General features: G+C 42.6%; 5 protein-coding genes across 5 annotated transcripts; 2 read left to right on the forward strand and 3 right to left on the reverse strand.

Moving 5' to 3' along the window:
• Positions 1-1,113: 1,113 nt before the first annotated feature.
• On the reverse strand, positions 1,114-2,989 carry Bfra_009960 (putative t-complex protein 1 subunit epsilon protein; the record flags this gene model as incomplete). The annotated part of the gene is made up of 5 exons (XM_037340295.1): positions 1,114-1,566; positions 1,618-2,734; positions 2,787-2,835; positions 2,894-2,911; positions 2,980-2,989. The coding sequence occupies 5 exons, from the start codon at positions 2,987-2,989 to the stop codon at positions 1,114-1,116; spliced, it is 1,647 nt and encodes a 548-aa protein (XP_037189518.1).
• A 1,934-nt stretch (positions 2,990-4,923) lies between these two features.
• Positions 4,924-6,852, forward strand: Bfra_009961 (putative rhamnogalacturonase b protein; the record flags this gene model as incomplete). The annotated part of the gene is made up of 4 exons (XM_037340296.1): positions 4,924-5,137; positions 5,189-5,640; positions 5,691-6,678; positions 6,749-6,852. The coding sequence occupies 4 exons, from the start codon at positions 4,924-4,926 to the stop codon at positions 6,850-6,852; spliced, it is 1,758 nt and encodes a 585-aa protein (XP_037189519.1).
• Positions 6,853-8,891: 2,039 nt separating this feature from the next.
• Bfra_009962 (putative mfs monocarboxylic acid transporter protein) lies at positions 8,892-10,559 on the reverse strand (the record flags this gene model as incomplete). The annotated part of the gene is made up of 1 exon (XM_037340297.1): positions 8,892-10,559. One exon carries the CDS (start codon positions 10,557-10,559, stop codon positions 8,892-8,894), a length of 1,668 nt encoding a protein of 555 aa, XP_037189520.1.
• Positions 10,560-11,463: 904 nt separating this feature from the next.
• Positions 11,464-13,593, reverse strand: Bfra_009963 (putative arrestin domain-containing protein; the record flags this gene model as incomplete). The annotated part of the gene is made up of 4 exons (XM_037340298.1): positions 11,464-12,444; positions 12,499-13,273; positions 13,335-13,478; positions 13,535-13,593. 4 exons carry the CDS (start codon positions 13,591-13,593, stop codon positions 11,464-11,466), a joined length of 1,959 nt encoding a protein of 652 aa, XP_037189521.1.
• Positions 13,594-18,118: 4,525 nt separating this feature from the next.
• On the forward strand, positions 18,119-18,283 carry Bfra_009964 (uncharacterized protein; the record flags this gene model as incomplete). The annotated part of the gene is made up of 1 exon (XM_037340299.1): positions 18,119-18,283. The coding sequence occupies one exon, from the start codon at positions 18,119-18,121 to the stop codon at positions 18,281-18,283; it is 165 nt and encodes a 54-aa protein (XP_037189522.1).
• Between the last annotated feature and the right edge of the window lie 2,470 nt (positions 18,284-20,753).

The following is a 20,753-nucleotide window of genomic DNA, read 5'->3' on the forward strand; positions in this document are numbered from 1 at the left end:
CTAAGTGTGCCGAGAAATCAAGCTAAGGGGAAAGAATGACACTAGGAAGAAATTCCACTTGAGGAGTAAAATCTTCTGCAAGTTGCAAATACTGAATGAGAAGGGGGCTTTGGAATAATTATGGCGTTTCTATTGGTCTTGAATATGACTTTGTTGTGTAGTTTCCACTGCTGGCTGCCACTTTCCAAGTTAAAGTGAATGCACTTGACCCTGACTGTCAATAAAGTGGAATAAAATAGGACAAGTTGTGGGATTTCCTCGAATAAAATCTCTGTGAAGAGCTCTCCGACTTTGATCTGAAGAGTTTTGCAATATCCTATTGGTTGTCCTCGTCATTATTCGATGTTTGACAAAATTGATGTAGTTGAAATAAAGGAACGGATGAGGCTCAGACTGTGAATCATATGGGGTACATACCCGGAACCAGTTGCCTTATTAATACTTGTTTCAAGATTGAAAAAAAGCAAGTAAGAGGTAACAGTGAAGTATGAATGTGTAATGAGCCTAGATAGATACGAGGTGTAGTTTTTTAGGATGAGGAGTGAGCAAAGTCATGGCTAAGAAAGTATTATCTGTGATTCGCTTTGCGGCAATGGAATAGTGGTATGTACAGTCGCAGGCAAATGTAAAAGGTTGTAAAGGTCGAGGCTTTGCGTCAATTTTGTTGATTGTCGATTGTTGATTGAGAGGCAGTAAAGTGTTCACGTCTCTGATTCCATCTTCGTTTGTATCCGGGAAGGTTCAGATGTTAGCTTACTCGTGATAGACTTTGTGTTGATTTCAAATCGGGAAGTTGCAAATATGGAATATGCGAGCCAAAATAAGATGGGAAGTAACTGACCAGTCGTTGATCTACGTTTTCAAACTTCAATTCTTACAAGTTGCCCATGTAGTAATATCATAGATAATCATGGCAACCTAAGCTTTTCACTTCGCAGCTATCCCCAATGATAGGTGAACCACAAAAACATTTGCACATCAGGGTCATTCAATTAGCAGCGGCGATAGCCTCAAAATTCCTGTCATTAATAGGTGTATCAAATTGAAGCGCTTAAATGAATCTATTTAATCATGGAATCCTAGTCTATTTTACTATGGCAATTTTTTTCCATTTTAAAATTCATTCTCATCGTTTCCAGCAATGATGACATTATTGATCTTCAATACCATACGACAAAGTTGAGTGGCCAACATCAATTGCTGCTTCTTACCGATCAATGGATCGATAACGAAAGCATCTCTCATGTCATTGCTACCAGTTTGCATACAATCAACACCCAATCTTGTGTTCTTCTCGGTGGCTTGTCTACTCTTGACAGAGGCAAGGGTTTCGATGGACGAGAGACCGGAGTTTTCTGCTAAAGCCATTGGGATAGCGTCGAGGGCATCGGCAAAAGCGCGCATGGCGTATTGCTCAAGACCAGGCGACTTAACAGCGGCATCCTCAACGGCTAATGAGCATGCGATTTCTGCAGCACCGCCACCATAAACAACTCTGTTGTCTCTAACGAGGTTACGAACAACACATAAAGCATCGTGGAGGGAGCGTTTCGCCTCATCAATGATCTGTTTAACCGATTAGTAACGATATAAATGTCGAATTCTTATACAACATACCATCTTGTTACTTCCTCTAACAAAGACTGTAACGGCACGAGTGTTTGCACACTCTTCGATGACCAACATCTTCTCCCTGGTAGTACCAAAGCTCATCTCTCTGACTAGTCCAGCTCTTCCGAGTTTCTCAGCTGATAAATCTTCAAATCTTGGTACGATTCTACCGTTTGTTGCAATGGCGATTAATTCTATCTCTGGTCCTCCAACCCATCGCACGGCTGGTAATTGACTTTGTAATAAAAGATGGTTTGCCTCATCATCAAATCCCCACTGACAGATAACAAGATTGGCACCAGTATCCTTGATTTGTTGAACCATCTCGGTAAACTTGTCCTTTTCGTATGTTTGTAGTTTCTTAAATTCTTCAACGGAGGTAATGTCGAGCTTATGCTTGGTTTTTGGCTTGGGTGGTTCAAATGCACATGTGAGAATAGCAATCTTGGCGTCTCGAACTTCATCAGGCATTTGAGGGTGCGAGAAGTCTTTGTCGACAATAACACCTTGAACTAGTAAAGAATCCTCGAGAGATCCACCGACCTTACCATCAACCTTGATCAAGTCAAAGTCAACATCCTTGCGCTCCAAATCAGCAACAGATAAGATAGCATCAACGGCAATGTTGGCAAATTGGTCGTGGGCCTTGGAGACGATTTTACTTCCCAAACTTGTCCTTGCAACCTTAACTAAGTTCTCTTTTTGTGTTTTTGTGAATTCGATAGTATCGGCAATTCTATCCAGCTCCGCAACAGCAATATCACAAGCTTGGTCGTAACCATCAGCTATACGGATGGGATGAATTCCCTTGTCGATAAGTTCGGCAGCTTGCTCTAACAAGGCACCGGCCAAAACTACCACACCAGTTGTGCCGTCACCGATTTCGTCATCCTGAGATTTTGAGAGCTCGACTAGAAGCTTTGCAACGTGGTTCTGAATCTCCATCTGTCCCAAAATGGTAGCACCGTCGTTTGTGACTGTAATATCACCATCTGGGGAAATAAGGATCTTATCGAGGCCTCGGGGACCAAGGGAGGTCTTGACAATATTGGCTACTGTCCTCGCTGCGAGAATATGTGATTTGACTGCCTCGTTTCCATGTTGTCTCTTTTTCTTTCCTTGACTATAACTTCATCAGTACTTGCACTTTCGGCAGAAAAGAGTTAAATCCCTACTCTCTAACAACGATGAAAGGTCTTCCTTGCTCATCCTTGATCACAGAAGCTATATATTTCTTGTAAGCTTCCAGGGCGATTTGGTGGTGTGTACAGATACAACTTACCCTGTGACATATCAATATCTACATAGCGGGGTGGTTAGCAGAAGCTCTTTAAGACATATGCTCGGTGAGAGCAGGTAAAAACTTACTCATCGCCATGGTTGAAGATGTGCGAGGTTTCCTATATCAAAAGAGTGCTGAAACAAACTGCAGAGGTATCGAACAAACCAAACAAAAAGCAGAATATTTGGACAAACTTCTTCCCTTACCAGCGCGTTCAAATCGACAGTCGCGTTTGTTGAAAGCCCTTCGTCTGCCAAAAATTATTTAGGAAGCCTCAGGTTACATATCATCAGCCACGATTATCAAGTGACCCCGCATCAGCCACAGTATCTTGAACTTTATTCATAGCCTCGCGATAAACTTTTTGCTTCTTGATATCATCAATATGACATTAATATATATTCTGACACTCAACCTCACATCTGATATGTATCATGAATTCGCAACCTTTTCAATGGACCTAAAGAATGAACTCCTTTCTCTTTCATTTCATTTTCGACAATTCACAAGACATTTTCCGTTCAAAGAGATATTGCCTATATACCTATACACATTGGCGATATATGTTTTACAGTACACACACATTTCATCGTGCTTGTGCTAATTTACTTCCAAGCAAGATCTTGCTGCGGAGTCTCAGGGATTTTCGGGGACTCTCCAAGGCCATCGATATCCCTCCACAACTTGGTCTACCGCTTTTGATTTCGGAAAATATATCAAATACTCGCAAGGAAACCTTAATTTATTGGTCCTTCCGATCTCCTTATCGGGCAATAGCAGCGGAAGTAGAAATTCTTTGAATTTTGAAATGCTCTCAAGAAACTATGGACGTCGTTGTGAAAAGAACATCAATAAAACTTTAAACTTTTGATAATGCTATTAATACTCTAGATGAGAATTTTATGGATCAGCCTTCGGACTTTTCACATTCGTACAGCTACCGATATTCATACGAGAAAGCCCACAGTCAACTCCAATACATGAGTCTTGAGCAGACAATCGAAGCGGGGAAAATAGATTAGGTATTGCTCTCTTGGGAAGAAACAAAACATGCCGTCTGATAATCTGACCCAAGAGGGCTGTCAATAATGTCATGGTTCGTACATATTCAATGCTGCACAGGGTATAAGCAGGTCTAGGCGTCGGAAGTGTATACACGAAACATGGCTGTCGAATGACAACTACTCCTTTTTGTTGGGATGGAAGCTTTACAACTTACGCCCCCAATTACCTATGTCAACTTGTCAAGCTAATTTTTAATGCTGTTTGATTGATCTCATATCGAATGAATCCTGCTTTTCCTCACACGGGCAAGTTGCACAACAAATCTTCTATACTGTCAAACTTTTGCAAAGGAGGAGATTTGTATAAAAGCAGCAACACTCTAACAATCAAGAAGCCCTAGGAACTTGTGTCGTACCTGCATTCAGGGGAACACCAAGAACTAAAATCTAATCGCCTCGCTACCAGAAGAGGTAAGCAAGCCATGGCATTTAACCGCTTTTTGACGGGTCAAAGTTTCAGATATATTCAAAGATTAGTACCACATTTCCCCTCGGATATATGAAATCGTCGGTAGGAACATTCTTTTAATCCCACATTCAAACAACTAGTGTTGTTTAATCTAAATACTACTTTGGTTGGCTACAACAAAGTGATTTTGACTTCATCAACATGGATTTCCATGATCCTCATCATGCTCATCTCTTTAATCTTACCCAGGTGCATCGTCCCTTTAATTCCCCACCCCAAGTTCTCGATTGATTCCTTACACAGGAATAGCGTAACATGGACATGGCATATACTCGAGCGAGTAAAAAGTACATGGTAGGCCTATTCGGTACATATAGGCAAGTATAGTTCCAGATCTTTCAATGTTTCTTGAAGCGTTCTATCTTTGACCTCTCTTTTCTATTCTAAACGCAGATTTGTCTGCCTTTCACTCTTTCGGAGTTTCAATTCCATTTTTTAACTTTTACCCTTATCCATTCCTACATTCTCCAATCATTCCTTTTCAAGTTGTTTGCAAAATGCAATTCAGCACATTATCAGCCCTCGCGGCAATTGTCCTCCCAGCTTTAGTATCAGCACAATTGACTGGTTCAGTTGGCCCCTTGACTTCAAGAGAATCTAAAGCCACAAAAATTTGTAGTGTTTTGGATTATGGTGGAGAGGCAAGCAAGACTTCAGATATTGGCCCGGCGCTTACTTCTGCATTCGCTGCTTGCAAGACTGGTGGAACAGGTACACAGTTCAAGATTCATTTCCATCTACTGAAAGCTTATCCTTAAACAGTTTATGTCCCACCTGGAGATTATGGTATGACTACTTGGGTTGCACTCAGTGGAGGTTCTGCATGGGCACTTAAGCTTGATGGTATCATTTATCGCGTTGATGGCGGAGATGGAAACATGATCATGATCGAACACACTACCGATTTCGAAATGTACAGTAGTACATCTGCAGGTGCTATTCAAGGTTATGGTTATGAATATCACAAAGACTCGACTTATGGTCCACGCCTCCTCCGATTTTACGAAGCTAAGAACTTCTCCATCCACGACATTGCTTTAGTCGATGCTCCTGCATTCCATTTCTCTATGGATACTTGCGAGAGTGGAGAGGTTTACAACATGATCATTCGTGGTGGTGACGAGGGTGGTCTTGATGGTATTGATGTTTGGGGAACAAACATCTGGATTCATGATGTTGAAGTCACTAACAAGGATGAGTGTATTACTGTCAAGGTGAGTTTTTTTCCAATGGAGTTTTTCTGAAATACCTAATCGCATTATAGAATCCTTCCGATCACTTTCTCATTGAGGATATCTACTGTAACAGTTCAGGAGGCTGTGGTATGGGATCTCTCGGAGCAGACACTGCCATCTCCAATATCATCTACAACAATGTTTACACTTATGGATCTAACCAAATGTACATGATCAAATCAAACGGTGGTAGTGGAACCGTTTCTGATTGTCAATTCAACAACTTCATCGGTCGCTCCAACGCCTACAGTTTGGACATTAACGCAGCCTGGACTCAAGCAAGCAAAGCTGCCGGTGATGGAGTCATCTACGAGAACCTCTCCTTCAATAACTGGAAGGGAACGTGTGAGAGCGCCACTACACGTGGACCAATCAACCTCCTCTGCTCATCCACCGCTCCATGCACAAACATCACCATCACTGACTTCGCCATCGGAGCTGATTCCGGCAGCACCGGAAAATACGTCTGCCAAAATGCTTACGGTTCAGGAGGATGTCTCAAAGCCGATACCGATTCCCCATCCGCTTACACTACAACTCAATCTTGGTCCGCTATGCCAACCGGCTACGAAGCCTCTACCATGGCCCAAGATTTAGCTACTCCTTTCGCCGTGAGCGTAAGCATTCCTATCCCAACCGTCCCAACCTCTTTCTTCCCAGGTAGAACCCCTGTCTCCGCTCTCATGGCCAATGGCGGTGGATCCTCAACTTCAGCCTCCGCATCCCACGGAGCAATCACCACCTCTTCTAAGGTCGCAGTAGCCACCTCAACCGCCGTTGCTTCCTCCTCAAAGGTCGCTGCTACATCCACCAAGGCTTCTTCCTCAGCAGTCGTTGCTACCAGCAAAGCTTCTTCCTCAGCTGCTGCCGTTTCCACCAGCAAAACCACTCTCGTCACCTCAAAATCCAGCTCTACTCTTGCTACTTCCGTAAAACCAGCTACTACAACCGCTGCTTCATCTTCTGGCTCAGTCCCTTTGTATGGTAACTGCACCGGAGGAAAGTCTTGCTCTGCCGGTACGTGTGTAAAGCAGAATGACTATTATTCCCAGTGTATTTCTGCATAGACTGACTAAAAGTGCGATAGATGGTGGGCCAAGCGGTGAAGTTTCTTCAACCGAGACTGCTAGCTCGGTTGCTCCTGTTGCAACTGATGCAGGTGGAGAGGAAGATGATGAGTGTGAAGTTTAGACGTCATCCTGAACACGGGGATGTAAGGAAAGAAGCAAATATATAAGAAGGGGGTAGATTCATTGTATCATAGTTAGAACAGTATCTTGATTGTAAATATTGGAATGAAGAAAACACTTCCTACTGCCCTGTTGAGTGGGGTTGAGGATGATTGAATTTTATTTGTTGTATTTCTTTGTACATGTTCTATTTCAGGTCGACCATAAATGATGACTTTTGTGGCGAGTATGATAATCATCTCTGTGCTGCTCTTAACTTCAATCACTTGTTGGAGGGCTTAATAGATTGCCTTAAGCACTTCCTTCACCAACCCCCTTTTCACTCTTCCACATCCGCTCTTTCGACTATCTTCTTTACCTTGGTTTTCTACTCCACATCTCGCTTCCAATCATTCTTTACGTTGCTACCACTCCCCGTATCTTCTCAAGTTCTCAATTTCTGAATCTCTGTTCCGTAGACTTACTCCCATATTCCAGGTAAGAGAATATCTTTTCCTCGCCAAGTCTCCATGCGCAGGAAACAAAAAGGAGCAGTTCCGGCGACAGAAAGGGTTCTCGCTTCGGGAGCTCGGGTCTCAAGATTCGACGGATTGTAAAATTCAAGTGTTCATTATTGGAAACTTATCTGCACGAAGCAGAGAAAGAATGTTGAATTTTTGAATGATGATTAACATAGCTCCGAGCTCCCCACGTATCTTCCTTCCCCAAACAACAGCGTCGAAGATGATTCTCCCTCTCCTATCTTCACCACCCCCATACCCCCTACTAAATCTGAAGAGATTTTTTCTCATTCACTTTCTCCCCTTGTCTCCCTATTTGCCTCTGGTTCTTGTTTGTTTGTTTCTTCCTCTTCCTCCATCACATCTTTCCTTTCCGTCACACCCCCATAACCCACCATCCGATATACCACCGCTTCACAACCTGCAAACACCGTGTACAAAATCAAAACATAAAACACAGCCCGCAACACCGAAACATCCCATTTATTCATGATAGCAGGTGTCAGGAAACCCGACGCGCCCGTTAGCAAACCGGTGCGGAATGCACGGCGAGTTGGAAGAGAGAAATGCGATAGTATGGACATTGTGTTGTATAGTGTTGTATTGTGTTGTGTGGTGTGGTGTAGCGAGATATCCGAGAATGAAATTGCTGAAAATTAATGTGAGGATGTAGATAGAGAATGGGAAATGGAAATGAAAATGAACGAAAATGTAATCATCAAGAATGAGGGGAGCCTCTTGGCTCTCAAAACCTCAGCCCTGCTGTGGCGTATGGCTTGCATATGTATGTATGTCAGCTTACCAGTGGTTCCACCCATCCCATGCAGAACCTCCTCCGATGTGATCAGTCAACTCAAAAAAAAAAAAAAAAAAGATCACATACCACATACCAGTAGAAACGTCAAACTAAAAAAAAAACCGCTATCCCTCATTGTTCCCTTCAACAAGAAATGCACAATGAATTTTCAAAAATCGCAGACATACATGGTGAGATGTTACTTCGATGCTGGCGAGTATAGATTAGGGGAGGAGAATTCTCAAATTATTAGATGAGATTTGATGGAAAAGCATGATGCCATATAAATACTACCATTTTACACCAACTACTCACTCATACCATCCCATCTTTCTAGAACCCATAGTGTCAAGAATTATATTATCAATGAATATCTAGGTATACAGTGTGACTTATCCCACAATCCACAAACCGCAACTCAGAAAATGCTCAATATACAAACAACATTCCATGCAAAGCTCCCGATTGTCCAATCCATAACTAAAACAATGCCGTGTAGTGCATCCCAATAACAGACCAGTCCAGACAAAAAAATATCAATCCCAAACCACAGACGCCTATGTATACCTTCGACAGGTAATATGCACAATTTATTATTCCCTTCCTCGATAATCCAGTGCCGATTTGCTAATACCATGAGTATATACGCTAGATGCTTATATCAAAACCCTCAACTTCATACATTACTTCGTATACCCATTCCATCCAAACCTCCACACGAGTCCAGACTTCCACATGAGTAATTTACACCACAACTCCCCTATCACTCCATCCATCCTTTCCCTTCCAAGCCCAAACCCAGAATGCAATTCCAACACCCACACTCCCTGCCATTCCCCAGAAAGTCCCCGCATAACAACTTTGTCCCCAACAGAGTACTCCGTCACCAAGGAATTCCTTCCATAGTCCCTCGGCAACTTTCTGGTAGACTTGACTGTAGATCACACCCCAGAGCGTAGCACCTAGTGCTGGAACCATTGCCACAATTCCCCAGTTAGTTCCAAAATTTTCAACACCCCAGATAACCGTTACGATTAAAGGAGTTAGGGAGAATAAAGCGCCGTAACCGGATCCGATGAGAGTAGAAATAATCCAGAAGCGGTCAGCGTGGTTTTGGCAAATTCCTGCAGCCAGTAGGATATCACCCAAGAGGATTAGGAGAGCTGACAAGATAAGGAATGTTATGCGGGATATCGTGAAACGAGATCTAGGCTGTGGTGGGAGAGAGGCAAAAGAATTTGACAGAGAACCGAAATGATGTGTTATGGGAACCGGAGCCAATATATCGGTGAGGGTACCAAATAGGATACGAGCGATGGTTGAGGTAAGTGCAACCACCGAAACATGTGTTGCTGCGGAAGTAGGATTGTGGATTGTCGGTGGATTAAGCGTGCCGATTATCGTGCCCAAATTCGTGATGAAAGACTCGCCTGGTCCGGAGACGAAGAAAAATCCAATGGCTAACCACCACATTGTGTGGTCTTTAAGGAATCGCCTTGTTTCCTCGTTTAACAACCAAGTCTTCTTTCTCGCTTCTTCATCCTCCTCATCCACGCCACCTCGCTCTTCTCCATTCAAAGTACCATATCCTCTCCTAGTATATCCTTCCTCCTCCCCAAGTAACCCACTCCTCTCCAGTTCCTCAACAGCTTCTTCAATCAACTCATCCTCATCCACAATCTTCAACAATCCACATCCGATAACCCCCACCACAAGAAGCGTTACAGCCAAGAACCAAAAGAACCTCCCCACAGCAACATCTCCCCTTTGACCGTCTCTCCCCCTCTCATACAATATCTTCTCTCCCACCTGACTTTGCCACATTCCACTCAACCCAAACGCCGCAATTGGACATGCCAATGCCAGGCCTCTATATTTCGATTTCCCAAAATTCTTCGCACACGCCGTCACCGCACTAATATACATACAAGTCGTTGCCATTCCAATAATCATAAATGCAATCACCATCCAAATAATTGGCCATCCTCTTTCCGTAACGTATCCCTCTATATCTTTCTCTCCGCTCTCATATGTAAGCGCCGCCAATCCATATCCAGCTCCAAACATGATTCCCGCCCCAAGAGACAGTGGCGCAGGTCCAACTCGATCGCATAGATATCCAAATACCGGCACTGGCAGATACATTGCCAATTCCGCCGCGATGATAACAATATTAACTTGTAATTGTGTATAATGCAATCGTGATTGAAATAAATGACCATAAAGCGAATAAGCGGTGATGGAACCTGCGCAGAGACAGGAGAGAATGGCGGAGGCGTAGGAGGTATAGCGGATCATATCTTGTTTACGAGCTTTTTGTTCGCGGAAGGCAGAGGAAGATTCGGATGGTGAGCGTAGAGATGAGGATGGGGAGGAGGATCGCAGGAGAAGGGTACGATTTGTGGGCGCCATGGTTTCGATGGGTGATGGGCCCGGATTTGTGTAGATATCTATCCTAGGTACGAGGGCATCGAGTGAGATCTGAATCAAGTGTTTTCTAGAGACTTGGATCCAAAAGCTATTAGGAATTGAACCAAGGAATACCGTAGATTCAAATTATAACAGAATCAACAGTTTGGAATCAGAGAGATTCAGCGAAGTATGTTGTGATTGTTGTGATATTATGACTCCCGAGGTCTCTGAGCTTGGAGCTTGGAGCGTGGGTGATCTCTCAAACGCGACTTCGGGATCGGCTTACGCCATTAGGCAAAGTAAGAAGTTGAATTCACTCAAGATATTAGAGTTGAAATATATGATTGCCCTAGGTATTTTGATTCAACTTGAAAATCGTTTCTCATCTGTAATATCTTCATCTTCATCTTCGTCTCCATCTTTTGATATTCTCGGATTTCAGACACAAAGCAGATTTATTGCTGCAGATGACGTCTAATTTGAATGTGTACCTAGGTATTCGGTATTACTTCGGTAGGCTGAATTTTGTCCTACCCTACAAGACCGATATTTGATGAGTTCATGATGTGATAATACCAATTCTCATCTTGTCGCAGCCAATTCAATCATGTGAAATTTGTCAACTTTAAAAATATTGAATTTATGTATTCAAGAGGAACTATCGCTCCATAATCGCGAGAGCGGGGAGAATATTAATACTAAATGCAGGCTCTTCCTCCCATTTTCTAACCTTCCAGCATTTAACGCTTCTATAACGGTATCTCATCAAAAGGTATCAAGCTGAACGCCCCCAAAATTCCCAATGTACCAAGTCTATTTCAAAACCCTCCTGCGCCAAAAGATGCTTGGATCTCGCATTCCATTCCGATTGTCTATTCCATTAATTTATTCAATCTTCCTTCTATTAATGTACCCTATCTCTATGCTGTAACAAGTGCAATCTCCTCCTTTCATCTGCTTCCCCTGAGTGTGCATGTGATGGTGGATGCAACGGTGTGAATCCCATACTAGAGAATGGGTTTCTTCTCAAAAATCCCGGTCCATGGTGATGTCTATGCGTATCCGCATGTGAATGAGAACTTGAGTGCGAGTGTGAATGTGAATGAGAATGGCCTCCGTCCAATGGTTGCTCATGCGGTGTGTTTGAGCCAGAACTTGCATGTAATGTCGGACTTGGTGGTGCTGAGATGGCAGATTCGTAATTAGGCAATGCTTCGGTATAACTCATTCCTCTCACAGGGGTTTTGAGAGCCGTGGTATAGGAAGGCACTTTGGTCAAATCTCCCATTTCATTGTAATCCAAATGTTCAGGGGTATGATATCCGCTGCTCATCGTGGTACTAGTGGCATCCGGATGATGATCGTCGTTAAAACTTCCTCGTCTACTAAGAGGATTACTCCTGGCAGTTGCTGAAGAAGCAGAATGGCCATGATGTGAATCAAAATAACCTCCTTGGTGATCATCGTTATGGTGAGGAGTAGTTCCTCCTGATCCAGATCCTCCATATCGTCTTAAAAAGCTATTCCTGCCAGAATTCAGATTGGTATTTAAATTTTGAAGCCTGGATGACAATGCTGCAGGGGGAACGGCGCCGGCCGGATGATGAGATTCTGGGGAGGTGGAAAGATTTTCTGATGAACCTGCTCGAGACTGGGCGTAAAATGGAGTGTTCATTCCAGATTGTGGCATAGGAGTCATTAGTCCAGATTGATCCATGTCGGCGTAAAGTTGATCTAGTACGTGCTCTCCGTAAAGAGGTGGTGCATGTGCTGATACTGCAGTTGATTGAGTACTAGTTGTTGGTGTCTGGTCCACTAAAGCACCTTCGGCAGTTAATGGCATATTGGGAGAAATGAAAATTGTGACTGGTAGCGTTGCGCGGAGCTATATTTAATCAGTATTTTTCTTTGGCATGGATCAAAGACAATGGAGTCGTACCTCTGAGATGTGCCCGTCTGGGTTATGTAATGCAATGTTGAATTTGACCTTGTGGCGAATTTTGATACCATGTACGTCTACATCTTGTATGCATCTGCTCAACCTTTTTGGCAGAGGCATGAATTCGGTCATTTTGAAACCATCTTGTCCACTGTCGTCAAGCATATCTTGATAATGCTCTTCTTCATTCAGTTCAAAGGTCCAAGCATCCACATCTCTGGAGTTTTTCCAATATCGATCCGAAGTCGTAGATGTTCCTGGGAGAACGAACTCTTGTACTTCGATCAAATGACACTTTATCTTGCCGATTTTTAAGCCTTTCAACAAGGAGGTAAATCTCATCTCGATGGTGATCGCAGTACCAAATACTATAGCCTTTTGTGGTATAACCAGTTGATATTCGATTTTGTTTGGCCAAACATTCTCGACTGTCATGGCGTGAGCCAATTCCAGCGCTGAAGGGTCCAGAGTTCGAACGATTCGCACCGGTTTCCAAGCATGTAAATCGTATGCCAATTTTCCTCTGGCAACTGTTGCCTTCAATTTGTAAATAATGTGGCTGTCATTCAAACCCTCCACACTTTCTGACATGGATCCTGGAATGACGAGTTCGAATGGCCATTCATAATTTCCTGCTGGTAGAAGCAATCCTTTTGAGGAAGACCCAGGCCCTGCTCCACCCACAAAGGGAGCCCATCTATGACTGAAAATCTCAGTAGTTCTGTCGACTCGATTATTCGAAATACCGGTAGGTGTGACTCGCTGATCATTCCACCTGCATATGGTAGTTAGTTTTTCAACCCTTGCATATGTCGAAATACTTTGGAAGAACTCACCCAACTTTCAATTGCCCAGTCATACGAAGATGTACATCCTCCACTTTTAAAGCAGCTGGCAGACATAAAACCACCGATCCCTTGAGCAATTGACTCGATGCTTCATTTTCACCTCCCCGCAGTACGATAATTTCTTCGTCAAGACTGCAAAATGTCAGAAAATGATTGGAAAACAAAATCGTAGACATATTGTAACATACCGTATCTCGAAAAGTGTCGAAACACCTCTTCCAGTAACGCCTCCAAAGAAATTAGGCATAACGTCCTAGTAACTCGTATATTGGTCGTATTCTATATGAGAAAATGATGATTCAAGAGTTATTTGGCGTCAGTGGGAAACAGAGAACCCCTCGACCGTTTCGTGTGCTTAATATGTTGTTGCAAAGTTGTGAAGGAGTAAGCTCCGAATGTTGAGAAATACTTATACTCCACTCGTATCGGCGACTTCCTTTCCAAAGCAGTTACCAAGGAAATGTGTGAAAGTAGTAGTGCTAGTTGCGAATCGCTCTTTCTGTTCTGCAGCCAATATACTGCGCAGGTATGTATTAAAGAACAATAACCATATGGGTTTAAAAAAGATTCAAAAAAGAAATCACAAATTATGACCTCTTCTTTTAGTTATCTTTCCTCTAGTCCTTCTTTGTATTTTGTATATCAAAGATTTCGTCCTTACCCTATTGTTACTAGTATGTTTGTCGCAATCTCTCTTTCTCTCTCCTTTCTTCGCTATCGAGGTACTCTTTTGCGTACTCTTCTCTCCATCCAAATCCAAATCCCACTTCAATAATCCAATGACCAGTCAATAATCCAGTGGCTCAGGCGCCATTCACGAAAATCCACACAGTCAAGCTGGGTAGGCGTGGGTACGAAGTAGATCAAAGTGGCGCTTCCGCACGTCACAAATCGGAAGGGGCTACGGTTTCTTGGTATGAAGTGGATATCTTCTAGTGGGGGTCACCCTCTTAGGAGAAAACCTTAGGAGAAACTTTTTTGCTGATGTTCGAGAACTTTTTTTCCCTTTTCTTTTCGTTGGTGTATCAAGAAGATTCCAAAGTGCCGATACGGTCGTATCCGTAAAAATTGGAGACTGTCAATCAAACAGACACACAAATATAGATTCGGACTTTCTCTTGTCACAAGTTGGTATGCAATGATGATGATGATGATGATGATGATGATGAATGCTATTTGAATTATATATACTTCTTCGACTTCCGAGGTTCTTACCGTCACCGTCTCAAACTGTGATATGACTGACTGATGGTGGTCGACTGGTTAAATATTCGATTATCAAATGATAATATGATAAAAACTACCCAACCTAGCTACCCAGCACACTAAGCCCAGGATAATTCCCAAGGCTGAACGAGTTTTCTTCCGGTCCTCGGATATGTACCGGGTACATCTAAGAGATTTAACATTTGAAGACTCGACATCGGGTACTGCAGGAAGGTGGATATTAATAGGAGTATCTACCTAGCATAGTAGTATTGCGGTAGTAAGTACCTAGGAAGCAGGGCAAGGTCTAAACTCTGGAAGGTAACCCGTCAAAACAGCTGCAGCTGCAGCATCTACTGTATTGATGAAAGTCAGGTCAGATCAACCTCATTCCGAAACGTGCTGAACCTCGATGTAACTTGACGCACCTACTAGCTCTACTTTGACACGTGAAAAGGGGGTGATTCGAGCGAGGGACGAATGCCAGGTAGGTATGAGCATCTGATAAGAGACAGGACATCCCCTAGATATGGCATGATCAAACCTCATGAGCGATATCTCAGAAGTCGAATGACTTCCACATGATAACAACTTCTACGGCGTAACCAGAAATCATCAGTTGTGAGGGACGGGTAGTTGAAAACAGGGTATAAACGCTAATGAGTACCGATAGCATCAATCTCCTTTTCCGTTATTCGATAAGGATGAGTCGTAAAGAGCGGGTTCTGATTCAGGATGATTCAGATGCATCCTTCTAATTCGACGCTACTGTGTTGTTTCGACCTAAGTTCCAACCCTGATCAACAAACTATGAACGTTTTTCTAAGAAAAAATCTAAAAATCTGGATAAGCTCGATAAGTTCCGGTATTTGACCTTTCTTTGACAGTGGACACGGACTGAAGCGCCTGCATCAAATCTTTCTCACATGTTTCGTTCTTTATCTAGCAAAAGTTAAACAACCGACACTGCATATGGTATGGCCGCCTCTCATCGATACCATTAGAGGGCTCCGCCACCGAGAATAGGCCGCTCATTCTAATCATTACAGACCGACGCCGTATATACTCCGCAACTTCGCATGAAAAGATGTCTACTCGAGTAGGATTTGCGCATTTCCTAGGTCGGTGCCGCTGCCACACTTACCTCGTAGAAATGCAAATGGCCGGTTAGGGCTCTATGGATCCTACACATCAAACAGAATCCATTATGGATGGATCAACCTCCAAAGTCACAGTCCAATGTCACTTCAAAAATGCCTCAATGGAAAAATACCCACATATATCTGATATGGAACCTTGACCTCGACTTCTCTCAATTCTTGATTCTCTTGAAAATCCTGCGATAAGGCACAATTATGCATGGGTCACAATCTGATCTTGTTCCCGCCCCTTGAAAAGTTTACGAACTCGAGACGAGTTGGTCTAATTGCGTGACAAAAAATGATGAGGCTCAAGGGTAACCACTTTTTCTCATGAGCCACTTTATTGTAAGATTAATTTGTATCGGGCCTTAAAAAAAACTAAGACTGAAGAATCCATACGAGATTAAGGATCTCGAATGATGATTGGTGCATATTCTTTCGCTCGAACTTTGCTGGTTGGATTGTGGATTTATGGATCCGTACCTGGCATTGATGATATCTGAGATTTCGAGATTTCCCGATGGATAATTATTGAACGAGAGGATCTGAGAACTAATAATTGATATGGAATACATCGGGAAATAGACTCACCGCTACCGATACAGGTTTGCTTGACTATGAACACTATGCGTACATTCTCGATGTGCTAGATTGTACGGAATAATTCCTTCCACTGATATCTAGACGTGAGATGATGCCTTCATCTTTCGACTAAGGACAGCGGCGACGGTGTCATTCTTTAATGCATCTGCACCGCTCCAGTCTCCAACATATCCACATACTCAAACACGAACACATCAACACATCAACACATCAACCCACCCATAGATCTCAAAGATCACCACTCTGTTCCATTATAATCTTCACATGGAAGAGCAATTGAACCAAAATTGAGACTGTTTGGTTGTACACTGACGCGTTCTTGCAAAATGCTAGCCTACATGTTACATACCTCAATTGCACATCTGCACATCAGTTGCTATATAAAAGCAAGTTGTCGCAAGGATACTCACAAAATCACATCACCACTTCACATCACATCATATCATTTTGCACCCTTCTCGAATCTAGAATCCAACATCCAAAGATCTAGAATCAGTTATTGAATGTGTTGTACAACCTATGATCTTATCATCCAAACCCAGTTACTTAATCATTCTTCATACGATCCATCATGATGAGATCAAGCGATGCGGAAATGAGTTTCACATGTAAAGCGAACTAACTGCCTGTACGAGTACACTGCAAGCTTTTCTTGATTCTTCATACGAAACGTCAAATGCCTCCATCGATATCCAAACTTCATTATATCATCTCATATCATATCATTCGCATGTGCTTCGAACCCACGATAGCGAAAGCCACATCCTGCAAGCCAAGGCCCTGATAACGATTTCTATCGCCAAGAATCGATAATGGTATGAAGTCATCCATCTCATCCTATCCTAACGATGAATCATGGATTTTGTATTACATGTGTGAAAAAAATAGGTAAATTCAAATATATTTTTAGAATGGTTTTATTGGCTGTATTATTGATTGTCTACGTCCCAAAAGAGCAATCGAGACTCAAGAGTCTCGAGAAGATCCAATCATTTCGGCATGTGCAGATGACAGCCCTCAGATCACAAACTCGCTAGTCGTTACGCTTCCGCTTCCTCTTCCTCAACGCATCTTTCGATATCAACGTCATCCTTACTATCTAATTAACCACTATCATTAACCCAAAATCTTGCCCCTCTCATTCACTCAGGTCAGCCCCACCTCTGAAAAATAAAAAGACTCCGGTCGGGTAGTAGTGGGGTCCGCTACACGCCAAACCTCCCGTCCGCAAAAAAAAGCCTTTGTGCATCGAAAAATCAAACAAAAATGAATTTGAACATGAGATTCAAGGAATTCTATGAAGAATGAACTCTCTGACGGGGAGTCGAACCCCGGTCTCCCGCGACTTGCAATGTTATTGACAAGCGGAAATCATGACCGTTAGACCATCAAAGATGTTGTGTTATTGTTGTGGTGAAGAATGGTTTTGAAATATATGTATGAAGTTGTAAAATGGAGCGGGCTAATGCTTGGTGTGGAGAGTGGTGGACGGCAGGTGGGGATGAGGAGGGCATCGAACGGGAGTTGGTCTGGGAGAGGAGAGTGCCACGGGGGGGGGAGGCGATCAGATTTATAGTAGCTAGGGTGTGGAGGCTTTACTCCAATCAGTCTGTCTTGACTTGTTTACGCACTTCAAAGTCCGGACAGACGAAAACCCCCTTCGGATAAGGGAACAAGCAAGCGCGCCCTGGCGAGGGTAAATGTCATCAAAACAATCAGGGGACCAAGAGATTTGTTACAGGAGGTGGAAAGATGTTGACTCGAAGAATATCAACATCAAATAAAGGCTCATTACTTTGATTCAAATTTGTTTAAAAACATATGAAGAAGAGTGAAAAATTCGATTCTTTTAAAGACAATGAAAAAGAAGATTTGTATTTGGAGATAGGAAAGTTCATGAAGCATCAAAAGGCCAAGGGAGAAAAGCAAATTGATGATGAGGAAGACGACAAAGAGGAAGATGATGAAGAGAATGATGATGAATAGGAAGAGGAAGATGAACAGAATGGAGATTTGTTATAGAATTTTGCTTTACAAATGAACCTCATTCTCTATAACTAATTGGAAATGATTTCCATACAATGTTAGATCAACATCGGCACTTACTCTGGTCAGTTATATAGGAAAGATTGAAATATACTTTGATGCTCATTATAGAACAAAAGGCCAGGTTATGCCCTTGGATCACGTAATATACACATACAGATCGGTTGATTTAACTTTTCGACCTCTTGTGAGAGTTCTGGAACCTACTCGTGTTATCAGAAAGTATACAACTCCGACACTGGATGTATATACCACAAGATGGACAAATCCGCCAAAACAATATCCGCCTATACTGGTCCTGCTGAGATTGAAGCAACTGGGTGTCATTGGCATATCTATCCCACCGCTGCGAGTTCGTATCTGCACTGCTTTCACGAGGATCCTCAAAGCAATAATTTTGATATTCACAACTGTGCGACTTGTCCCCAACTACTTTTTGGCATGCCAACAGATGGCAAGTCCCAGGCTGATCACACCAAGTAAACTATATTTGAGCTGGATTGGTAAAGAGTTGAGATCTTAGAATGGATTAAAGTATGCTGTATAACTTACTTGTCAAGCACCAACGCTAGAAACCCTAAGGCGATCCATTTACCCCAACCCCTCCAACTATTTCTTCTTCTTCTCAGGACGAAGGCACTGACAACGTCTCGATACGCCTCAGACTATACCCGAGTTAGTAACTTAGACAGAAGCATAAGCGTATTCAAAACAATAGGCAGGAAAAGGTCGACAAAGGTGCCTACAAAGTTTCAATATTCAACGGGCTGAGCCATCAGTGTTGGCCCTCAGAAATGGAAGAACTTGCAAAATGCACCCACTTTTCACCAGATGTGCTGAATTCCAAATTAGCAAAGAACATAGAGAATGGATGCAGTCACCTGCTCCTCGCTGTCACTACTGTTTCACTTATTCAGCTGTGTCTGAATAGAGCAAATCGAGAACTCACTCATCTTTCAGGGCGATGTTTTTACCCTTTGAAGTTACTTTAATGTTGTTAGTTAATATCCAAAGTACGGAAAGAAATGAAGGTGAAGCTCTTCAGAAAATCAGGGGATCACCTCTACATACATGCCATTTTTGCAAGTGAAAAGCGCAGCAGAGGATGAGAATTAAGTATATATTTCGATCAAAGTTTCTAGAGAGCTTGTGATTTATAGTTCAGTTGCAGTTTCAAGGTCTTTCATCACAGACATTAATAGGCGATTTTAAAGGTTGAAAGCTACGTATACATGAACCAAACGGAAGGAAGAAAATCGTCTTTCTAAGCTTTCTCCCGTTGTACTCCTTTTAAAGCTTAAATGTATTGAATTTAATCAAACTTTTCCTTGAACAAGCTTTCTTCATCATTTGGCTTGAGGTCTATGTTTGTGATTAAGAGCAAATTCGGGATGAAAGGCAGATAGGAGAATAAAGAAAAGAAGGATATAATGAAGGTGTGATGAATGCGGTAAACGGGGAGATTGATTGAGGGCTGACAGGTGATGAGAAGCGAAGATGGGAAAGGTACTGTGATGGTAAGTGAATTGACAAAAGAAGAGTCAATCAAAATAAGACAACATCAATGTATCTCATCTTTCCATCAAGACTTTACAATAATATAATAGACTAACTTGGTGGTTGAAAGCATATACTTCTACAAAAGACATGCAAATATTTAAAATGATCTTGAAAGATGAAAAGCCAAGAGAGAAGTCATTTTAATATCACACCTATCCTTCTGTTCCTCACTGCCGCATTTGCCCTTTCCCTTCGCTTACGCACCACATGCAACCTTCTCAAACTCATTTGTTGCATATCTGCCGCATGTATTTAGCTCTGAGATATCCAACTGCATCCTCATTCCCAAGTTCTCTGAAAGTCATCTCCATACATTGGACAAACTCCAATAAATCTTCATACATTCCTCGCCATCTTCCTTCTCATCATCCCAACCCAATACACATGACAAATACCCTTCCCAACAATCCCCTTGAACAATCGCTCTATCCCATCTAGCTTCACATCTAATTCTCCACAAACCATATTCACTCCCTCGCCCTCACCTTTATTCGCCTCACATTCACTCAATCCACACTTCCCCCCTCCCTTGCTTCCACCAATCACAACCTACTCACCTCACTTCCTCAATTTTTTGTTGCACATCTGCTTCAGGGCCTCAAGCCTATAAATCCTTCTAAACTCTCTGCAACCAATTTGTACACGTTATGTGTTTAGATACAAGTATCTGCACCTGCAATACCAAATATCTGAGTTATTTCCTATCGCCTACCTCTCATCCGCTTCATATCTCTTACACACTGTCTTCTCAGCAGCTCGACTGATCGCCGGTTTCCTACTTACTTTCCACCCTCCACTCTCACTGAAGACCCTGCACCAACATATCACCAACCGTTATACAAATCTCAAA

Source organism: Botrytis fragariae (assembly GCF_013461495.1).
Source record: "Botrytis fragariae strain BVB16 chromosome Unknown tig00000163, whole genome shotgun sequence".
Lineage (NCBI taxonomy): Eukaryota > Fungi > Ascomycota > Leotiomycetes > Helotiales > Sclerotiniaceae > Botrytis > Botrytis fragariae.